Source organism: Hemiscyllium ocellatum, chromosome 28 (genome assembly GCF_020745735.1).
Source record: "Hemiscyllium ocellatum isolate sHemOce1 chromosome 28, sHemOce1.pat.X.cur, whole genome shotgun sequence".
Taxonomy (NCBI): domain Eukaryota; kingdom Metazoa; phylum Chordata; class Chondrichthyes; order Orectolobiformes; family Hemiscylliidae; genus Hemiscyllium; species Hemiscyllium ocellatum.
In genome coordinates this window covers 45,256,398-45,266,179 of record NC_083428.1, presented here as the reverse complement: position 1 = coordinate 45,266,179, position 9,782 = coordinate 45,256,398, and the positions used below count along the sequence as shown (strand labels likewise).

General features: G+C 58.3%; 1 protein-coding gene across 1 annotated transcript in view; it reads left to right on the top strand.

The window, feature by feature from the left end:
- Positions 1 to 2,928: 2,928 nt before the first annotated feature.
- Positions 2,929 to 9,782, top strand: part of LOC132829041 (mucin-4-like) — a gene marked incomplete at its 5' end in the record, with an annotated part of 62,749 nt that continues 55,895 nt past the window's right edge. Inside the window, 9 exons of the mRNA XM_060846328.1 lie at positions 2,929 to 3,036; positions 3,795 to 4,047; positions 4,396 to 4,454; positions 5,247 to 5,260; positions 6,201 to 6,244; positions 6,364 to 6,647; positions 8,207 to 8,302; positions 8,594 to 8,659; positions 9,390 to 9,467. Of these exons, the coding sequence (XP_060702311.1) occupies positions 2,929 to 3,036; positions 3,795 to 4,047; positions 4,396 to 4,454; positions 5,247 to 5,260; positions 6,201 to 6,244; positions 6,364 to 6,647; positions 8,207 to 8,302; positions 8,594 to 8,659; positions 9,390 to 9,467 (1,002 nt within the window). The remainder of the gene's footprint in view (positions 3,037 to 3,794; positions 4,048 to 4,395; positions 4,455 to 5,246; positions 5,261 to 6,200; positions 6,245 to 6,363; positions 6,648 to 8,206; positions 8,303 to 8,593; positions 8,660 to 9,389; positions 9,468 to 9,782) is intronic.

Genomic DNA, 9,782 nt, shown 5'->3' with positions numbered 1-9,782 from the left:
GACCCCACGCCCTGCGATACCACTCTCAGTGACCCCACTTGCTGTGCCCCCACTTTGTGAACCCTCTCCCCATGACGCCACTCTCAGTGACACCACTCCCACTGACCCCACTCTCAGTGACCTCACTCACAGCAACCCAACTCTCAGTGACTCCACACCCTGCGATACCACCCTCAGTGACCCCACTCCCAGTGACACCACTCCCTGTGACCTCATTCACCGCGACCCAACTCTCAATGACCCCACTCCCTGTGACCCTACTCTCAGTGACCCACTCCCTGTGACCCCATTCCCTGTGATCTCACTCTCAGAGACCCAACTTTCAGTGACCCCACTCTCAGATACCCCAATCTCAGTGACCCCATTCCCAGTGAACCCAATTCCTGTGACCCCACCCTCAGTGACACCCCTATCAGTGACTCCCTTCCCAGTGACCCCACTCCCTGTGACCCCACTCTCAGATACCCCACACTCAGTGACCCCATTCTCAGTGATGCCACTCCCTGTGACCTAACTCTCAGTGAACCCACTCCCTGTGGCCTCACTCTCAGTGACCACACTCCCTGTGGCCTCACTCTCAGTGACCCAACTCTCAGTGAACCCACTCTCAGTGACTTCACTCTCAGTGACTTTACTCTCAGTGACCCCACTCTCAGTGACCCCACTCTCACTGGCCCCACTCTCAGTGACCTCGCTCCCAGTGACCCCACTCTCAGCGACCCCACTCTCAGTGACACCACTCTCAGTGACACCAGTCTCAGTCACCCAACTCTCAGTGAACCCACTCCTTGTGACCTCACTCTCAGTGACCCCACTTCCTGTGACATCACTCTCAGCAACCCCACTCTCAGTGACCCTTCTCCCAGTGACCCCACTCTCAGTGATCGCACTCTCAGTGACCCCACTCCCAGTGACATCACTCCCTGTGACCCTACTCTCAGTGACCCCACTCCCTGTGACCCCACTCTCAGTGAACCCACTCTCAGTGACCCTACTCCCTGTGACCCCACTCTCAGTGACTCCACTCCCAGTGACCCTGTGACCTCACTCTCAGTGACCCCACTCCTGTGACCCCACTCTCAGTGACCTCACTCTCAGTGATCCCACTGTAAGTGACCTCACTCACAGCAACCCAACTCTCAGTGACCCCACGCCCTGCGATACCACTCTCAGTGACCCCACTTGCTGTGCCCCCACTTTGTGAACCCTTTCCCCATGACGCCACTCTCAGTGACACTATTCCCACTGACCCCACTCTCAGTGACCCCACTCTCAGTGACCCCACTCTCTGTGACCCCACTCCCAGTGACACCACTCCCTGTGACCTCATTCACCGCGACCCAACTCTCAATGACCCCACTCCCTGTGACTATACTCTTAGTGACCCCACTCCCTGTGACCCCACACCCTGTGATCTCACTCTCAGCGACCCAATTTTCAGTGACCCCACTCCCTGTGACCCCACTCGCAGACACCCCATTCTCAGTGACTCCCTTCCCAGTGACCCCACTCCCTGTGACCCCACTCTCAGATACCCCACTCTCAGTGACCCCATTCCCAGTGATGCCACTCCCTGTGACCTCACTCTCAGTGAACCCAGTCCCTGTGACCTCACTCTCAGTGACCCCACTGCCTGCGGCTCAACTCTCAGCGACCCAACTCTCAGTGACCCCACTCTCAGTGACTTTACTCTCAGTGACCTCACTGTCAGTGACTTCACTCCATGTGACCCCACTCTCACTGGCCCCACTCTCAGTGACCTCACTCCCAGTGACCCCACTCCCTGTGACTTCACTCTCAGCGACACCGCTCTCAGTGACCCCACTCTGTGACCCCACTCCCTGTGACCCCAATCTCAGTGACCCCACTCCCTGTGACCCCACTCCCAGTGACCCCATTCCCTTTGACCTCACTCTCAGTGACCTCATTCTCAGTGACCCCACTCCCTGTGACCTCAACTCTCAGTGTCCCAACTCTCAGTGACTCCACTCTCAGTGACCCCCACTCTAAGTGACCCCACTCTGTGACCCCATTCCCAGTGACCCCACTCCCAGTAACCACATCCTCAGTGACCCCACTCCCTGTGACCTCACTCTCAGTGACCCCACTCCCTGTGACTTCACTCTCAGCGACACCGCTCTCAATGACCCCACTCTGTGACCCCACTCCCTGTGCCCCAATCTCAGTGACTCCACTCCCTGTGACCCCACTCCCAGTGACCCCATTCCCTTTGACCTCACTCTCAGTGACCTCACTCTCAGTGACCCCACTCCCTGTGACCTCACTCTCAGTGTCCCAACTCTCAGTGACCCCACTCTCAGTGACCCCACTCCCTGTGACCCCACTCTCAGTGACCCCACTCTCAGTGACCCCACTCCCTGTGACCCCACTCACTGTGACCCTACTCTCAGTGACCCAACTCTCAGTGACCCTACTCCCTGTGGCCCACTCCCTGTGACCTCACTCTCAGTGACCCCACTCCTGTGACCCCACTCTCAGTGACCTCACTCTCAGTGATCCCACTGTAAGTGACCTCACTCACAGCAACCCAACTCTCAGTGACCCCACGCCCTGCGATACCACTCTCAGTGACCCCACTTGCTATGCCCCCACTTTGTGAACCCTTTCCCCATGACGCCACTCTCAGTGACACTATTCCCACTGACCCCACTCTCAGTGACCCCACTCTCTGTGACCCCACTCTCTGTGACCACACTCCCAGTGACACCACTCCCTGTGACCTCAATCACCGCGACCCAACTCTCAATGACCCCACTCCCTGTGACCATACTCTTAGTGACCCCACTCCCTGTGACCCCACACCCTGTGATCTCACTCTCAGCGACCCAATTTTCAGTGACCCCACTCCCTGTGACCCCACTCTCAGATACCCCACTCTCAGTGACCCCATTCCCAGTGATGCCACTCCCTGTGACCTCACTCTCAGTGAACACAGTCCCTGTGACCTCACTCTCAGTGACACCACTGCCTGCGGCTCAACTCTCAGCGACCCAACTCTCAGCGACCCAACTCTCAGTGACCCCACTCTCAGTGACTTTACTCTCAGTGACCTCACTGTCAGTGGCTTCACTCTCAGTGACCCCACTCTCACTGGCCTCACTCTCAGTGACCTCACTCCCAGTGACCCCACTCCCTGTGACCTCAATCTCAGTGACCCCACTCCCTGTGACCCCACTCCCAGTGACCCCATTCCCTTTGACCCCACTCTCAGTGACCTCATTCTCAGTGACCCCACTCCCTGTGACCTCACTCTCAGTGTCCCAACTCTCAGTGACTCCACTCTCAGTGACCCCCACTCTCAGTGACCCCACTCCCTGTGACCCCACTCTCAGTGACCCCACTCTGTGACCCCATTCCCAGTGACCCCACTCCCAGTAACCACATCCTCAGTGACCCCACTTCCTGTGACCTCACTCTCAGTGACCCCACTCCCTGTCACTTCACTGTCAGCGACACCACTCTGAGTGACCCCACTCTGTGACCCCACTCCCTGTGACCCCAATCTCAGTGACCCCACTCCCTGTGACCCCACTCCCAGTGACCCCATTCCCTTTGACCTCACTCTCAGTGACCTCACTCTCAGTGACCCCACTCCCTGTGACCTCACTCTCAGTGTCCCAACTCTCAGTGACCCCACTCCCGTGACCCCACTCTCAGTGACCCCACTCTCAGTGACCCCACTCTCAGTGACCCCACTCCCTGTGACCCCACTCACTGTGACCCTACTCTCAGTGACCCAACTCTCAGTGACCCCACTCCCTGTGGCCCCACTCCCTGTGACCTCACTCTCAGTGTCCCCACTCCTTGTGACCCCACTCCCAGTGACCCCAATCTCAGTCACCCCACTCCCTGTGACCCCACTCTCAGTGACCCCACTCTCAGTGACGCCACACCCTCTGACCCCACTCCCTGTGACCCCACTCTCAATGACCCCATTCTCTGTGACACCACTCCCTGTGACCCCACTCTCAGTGACCTCACCCTCAGTGACCCCACTCCCTGTGACCTCACCTTCAGTGACCCCATGCCCTGTGACCTCACTCTCAGTGACCCCACTCCCTGTGACTTAACTCTCAGTGACCCCCCTCCCTGTGACTTCACTCACAGCGACACCACTCTCAGTGACCCCACTCCTGTGACCCCACTCTCAGTGACCTCACTCTCAGTGATCCCACTGTAAGTGACCTCACTCACAGCAACCCAACTCTCTTTGACCCCACACCCTGCGATACCACTCTCAGTGACCCCACTTGCTGTGCCCCCACTTTGTGAACCCTTTCCCCATGACGCCACTCTCAGTGACACCATTCCCACTGACCCCACTCCCTGTGACCCCACTCTCAGTGACCCCACTCTCTGTGACCCCACTCCCAGTGAAACCACTCCCTGTGACCTCATTCACCGCGACCCAACTCTCAATGACCCCACTCCCTGTGACCCTACTCTCAGTGACCCCACTCCCTGTGACCGCACACCCTGTGATCTCACTCTCAGCGACCCCATTCACAGTGACCCCACTCCCTGTGACCCCACTCTCATGGACACCCCTATCAGTGACTCCCTTCCCAGTGACCCCACTCCCTGTGACCCCACTCTCAGATACCCCACTCTCAGTGACCCCATTCCCAGTGATGCCACTCCCTGTGACCTCAGTCTCAGTGAACCCAGTCCCTGTGACCTCACTCTCAGTTACCCCACTCCCTGCGGCCCAACTCTCAGCGACCAAACTCTCAGTGACCCCACTCTCAGTGACTTCACTCTCAGTGACTTTACTCTCAGTGACCTCACTGTCAGTGACTTCACTCTCAGTGACTTTACTCTCAGTGACCTCACTCTCAGTGACCTCACTTTCAGTGACCCCACTCTCACTGGCCCCACTCTCAGTGACCTCGCTCCCAGTGACCCCACTCTCAGTGATCCCACTCCCTGTGACTTCACTCTCAGCGACACCACTCTCAGTGACCCCACTCTGGGTCCCCAGTCCCAGTGACCCCACTCCCTGTGACCTCACTCTCAATGACCCCACTCACAGTGACCCACTCCCGTGACCTCACTCTCAGTGACCCAACTCTCACTGACCACACTCCCTGTAACCACACTCTCAGCGATACAACTCTCTGTGACCCCATTCCCAGTGACCCCATTCTCAGTGACCTCACCCTCAGTGACCCCGCTCCCTGTGACCTCACTCTCAGTGACCCCACTCCCTGTGACCCCACTCCCAGCGACACCACTCTCAGTAACGACACTCTGTGACCCCACTCTCAGTGACCCCAATCTCAGTGACCCCACTCCCTGTGACCCCAACTCAGGGACCCCACTCCCTGTGACCTCACTCTCAGTGACCCAACTCTCAGTGACCCCACTCCCTGTGACCCCACTCCCTGTGACCTCACTCTCAGTGACCACACTCTCAGTGACCCCGCTCCCTGTGACCTCACTCTCAGTGACCCAAATCTCAGTGACCCCACTCCCTGTGACCCCACTCTCAATGACCCCACTCTCAGTGACCCCACTCCCTGTGACCCCATTCTCAGTGACCCCACTCCCTGTGACCTCACTCTCAGTGACCCAACTCTCAGTGACCCCACTCCCTGTGACCCCACTCTTTGTGACCTCACTCTCAGTGACCACACTCTGTGACCCCACTCCCAGTGACCCCAATCTCAGTGACCCCACTCCCTGTGACCGCAACTCAGTGACCCCACTCCCTGTGACCTCACTCTCAGTGACCCAACTCTCAGTGACCCCACTCCCTGTGACCCCACTCCCTGTGACCTCACTCTCAGTGACCACACTCTCAGTGACCCCGCTCCCTGGGACCTCACTCTCAGTGACCCAACTCTCAGTGACCCCACTCCCTGTGACCCCACTCTCAATGACCCCACTCTCAGTGACCCCACTCCCTGTGACCTCACTCTCAGCGATACAACTCTCTGTGACCCCACACCCTGTGGCCCCACTCTCAGTGACCTCACTCTCAGTGACCTCACTCTCAGTGACTTCACTCTTAGTGACCTCACACAAAGTGACCTCATTCTCAGTGACACCACTGTTAGTGACCTCACTCTCAGTGACCGCACTCTCAGTGACTCCCCTCACAGTGACCTCACTCCCCATGACGCCACTCCCAGTGACCCCACTCTCAGTGACCCCACTCCCTGTGACCTCACTCTCAGCGACCCAACTCTCAGTGACGTCACTCCCTCTGACCCCACTACCTGTAACCACACTCTCAGTGACCCCACTCCCTGTGACCTCACTCTCAGCGATGCCACTCTCAGTGACCACACTCTGTGGCCCCATTCCCAGTGACCCCACTCCCTGTGACCCCACTCCCAGTGACCCCATTCCCTTTGACCTCACTCTCAGTGACCTCACTCTCAGTGACCCCACTCCCTGTGACCTCACTCTCAGTGTCCCAACTCTCAGTGACCCCACTCCCTGTGACCCCACTCTCAGTGACCCCACTCTCAGTGACCCCACTCTCAGTGACCCCACTCCCTGTGACCCCACTCACTGTGACCCTACTCTCAGTGACCCAACTCTCAGTGACCCCACTCCCTGTGGCCCCACTCCCTGTGACCTCACTCTCAGTGTCCCCACTCCTTGTGACCCCACTCCCAGTGACCCCAATCTCAGTCACCCCACTCCCTGTGACCCCACTCTCAGTGACCCCACTCTCAGTGACGCCACACCCTCTGACCCCACTCCCTGTGACCCCACTCTCAATGACCCCATTCTCTGTGACACCACTCCCTGTGACCCCACTCTCAGTGACCTCACCCTCAGTGACCCCACTCCCTGTGACCTCACCTTCAGTGACCCCATGCCCTGTGACCTCACTCTCAGTGACCCCACTCCCTGTGACTTAACTCTCAGTGACCCCCCTCCCTGTGACTTCACTCACAGCGACACCACTCTCAGTGACCCCACTCCTGTGACCCCACTCTCAGTGACCTCACTCTCAGTGATCCCACTGTAAGTGACCTCACTCACAGCAACCCAACTCTCTTTGACCCCACACCCTGCGATACCACTCTCAGTGACCCCACTTGCTGTGCCCCCACTTTGTGAACCCTTTCCCCATGACGCCACTCTCAGTGACACCATTCCCACTGACCCCACTCCCTGTGACCCCACTCTCAGTGACCCCACTCTCTGTGACCCCACTCCCAGTGAAACCACTCCCTGTGACCTCATTCACCGCGACCCAACTCTCAATGACCCCACTCCCTGTGACCCTACTCTCAGTGACCCCACTCCCTGTGACCGCACACCCTGTGATCTCACTCTCAGCGACCCCATTCACAGTGACCCCACTCCCTGTGACCCCACTCTCATGGACACCCCTATCAGTGACTCCCTTCCCAGTGACCCCACTCCCTGTGACCCCACTCTCAGATACCCCACTCTCAGTGACCCCATTCCCAGTGATGCCACTCCCTGTGACCTCAGTCTCAGTGAACCCAGTCCCTGTGACCTCACTCTCAGTTACCCCACTCCCTGCGGCCCAACTCTCAGCGACCAAACTCTCAGTGACCCCACTCTCAGTGACTTCACTCTCAGTGACTTTACTCTCAGTGACCTCACTGTCAGTGACTTCACTCTCAGTGACTTTACTCTCAGTGACCTCACTCTCAGTGACCTCACTTTCAGTGACCCCACTCTCACTGGCCCCACTCTCAGTGACCTCGCTCCCAGTGACCCCACTCTCAGTGATCCCACTCCCTGTGACTTCACTCTCAGCGACACCACTCTCAGTGACCCCACTCTGGGTCCCCAGTCCCAGTGACCCCACTCCCTGTGACCTCACTCTCAATGACCCCACTCACAGTGACCCACTCCCGTGACCTCACTCTCAGTGACCCAACTCTCACTGACCACACTCCCTGTAACCACACTCTCAGCGATACAACTCTCTGTGACCCCATTCCCAGTGACCCCATTCTCAGTGACCTCACCCTCAGTGACCCCGCTCCCTGTGACCTCACTCTCAGTGACCCCACTCCCTGTGACCCCACTCCCAGCGATACCACTCTCAGTAACGACACTCTGTGACCCCACTCTCAGTGACCCCAATCTCAGTGACCCCACTCCCTGTGACCCCAACTCAGGGACCCCACTCCCTGTGACCTCACTCTCAGTGACCCAACTCTCAGTGACCCCACTCCCTGTGACCCCACTCCCTGTGACCTCACTCTCAGTGACCACACTCTCAGTGACCCCGCTCCCTGTGACCTCACTCTCAGTGACCCAAATCTCAGTGACCCCACTCCCTGTGACCCCACTCTCAATGACCCCACTCTCAGTGACCCCACTCCCTGTGACCCCATTCTCAGTGACCCCACTCCCTGTGACCTCACTCTCAGTGACCCAACTCTCAGTGACCCCACTCCCTGTGACCCCACTCTTTGTGACCTCACTCTCAGTGACCACACTCTGTGACCCCACTCCCAGTGACCCCAATCTCAGTGACCCCACTCCCTGTGACCGCAACTCAGTGACCCCACTCCCTGTGACCTCACTCTCAGTGACCCAACTCTCAGTGACCCCACTCCCTGTGACCCCACTCCCTGTGACCTCACTCTCAGTGACCACACTCTCAGTGACCCCGCTCCCTGGGACCTCACTCTCAGTGACCCAACTCTCAGTGACCCCACTCCCTGTGACCCCACTCTCAATGACCCCACTCTCAGTGACCCCACTCCCTGTGACCTCACTCTCAGCGATACAACTCTCTGTGACCCCACACCCTGTGGCCCCACTCTCAGTGACCTCACTCTCAGTGACCTCACTCTCAGTGACTTCACTCTTAGTGACCTCACACAAAGTGACCTCATTCTCAGTGACACCACTGTTAGTGACCGCACTCTCAGTGACTCCCCTCACAGTGACCTCACTCCCCATGACGCCACTCCCAGTGACCCCACTCTCAGTGACCCCACTCCCTGTGACCTCACTCTCAGCGACCCAACTCTCAGTGACGTCACTCCCTCTGACCCCACTACCTGTAACCACACTCTCAGTGACCCCACTCCCTGTGACCTCACTCTCAGCGATGCCACTCTCAGTGACCACACTCTGTGGCCCCATTCCCAGTGACCCCACTCCCTGTGACCCCACTCCCAGTGACCCCATTCCCTTTGACCTCACTCTCAGTGACCTCACTCTCAGTGACCCCACTCCCTGTGACCTCACTCTCAGTGTCCCAACTCTCAGTGACCCCACTCCCTGTGACCCCACTCTCAGTGACCCCACTCTCAGTGACCCCACTCTCAGTGACCCCACTCCCTGTGACCCCACTCACTGTGACCCTACTCTCAGTGACCCAACTCTCAGTGACCCCACTCCCTGTGGCCCCACTCCCTGTGACCTCACTCTCAGTGTCCCCACTCCTTGTGACCCCACTCCCAGTGACCCCAATCTCAGTCACCCCACTCCCTGTGACCCCACTCTCAGTGACCCCACTCTCAGTGACGCCACACCCTCTGACCCCACTCCCTGTGACCCCACTCTCAATGACCCCATTCTCTGTGACACCACTCCCTGTGACCCCACTCTCAGTGACCTCACCCTCAGTGACCCCACTCCCTGTGACCTCACCTTCAGTGACCCCATGCCCTGTGACCTCACTCTCAGTGACCCCACTCCCTGTGACTTAACTCTCAGTGACCCCCCTCCCTGTGACTTCACTCACAGCGACACCACTCTCAGTGACCCCACTCCTGTGACCCCACTCTCAGTGACCTCACTCTCAG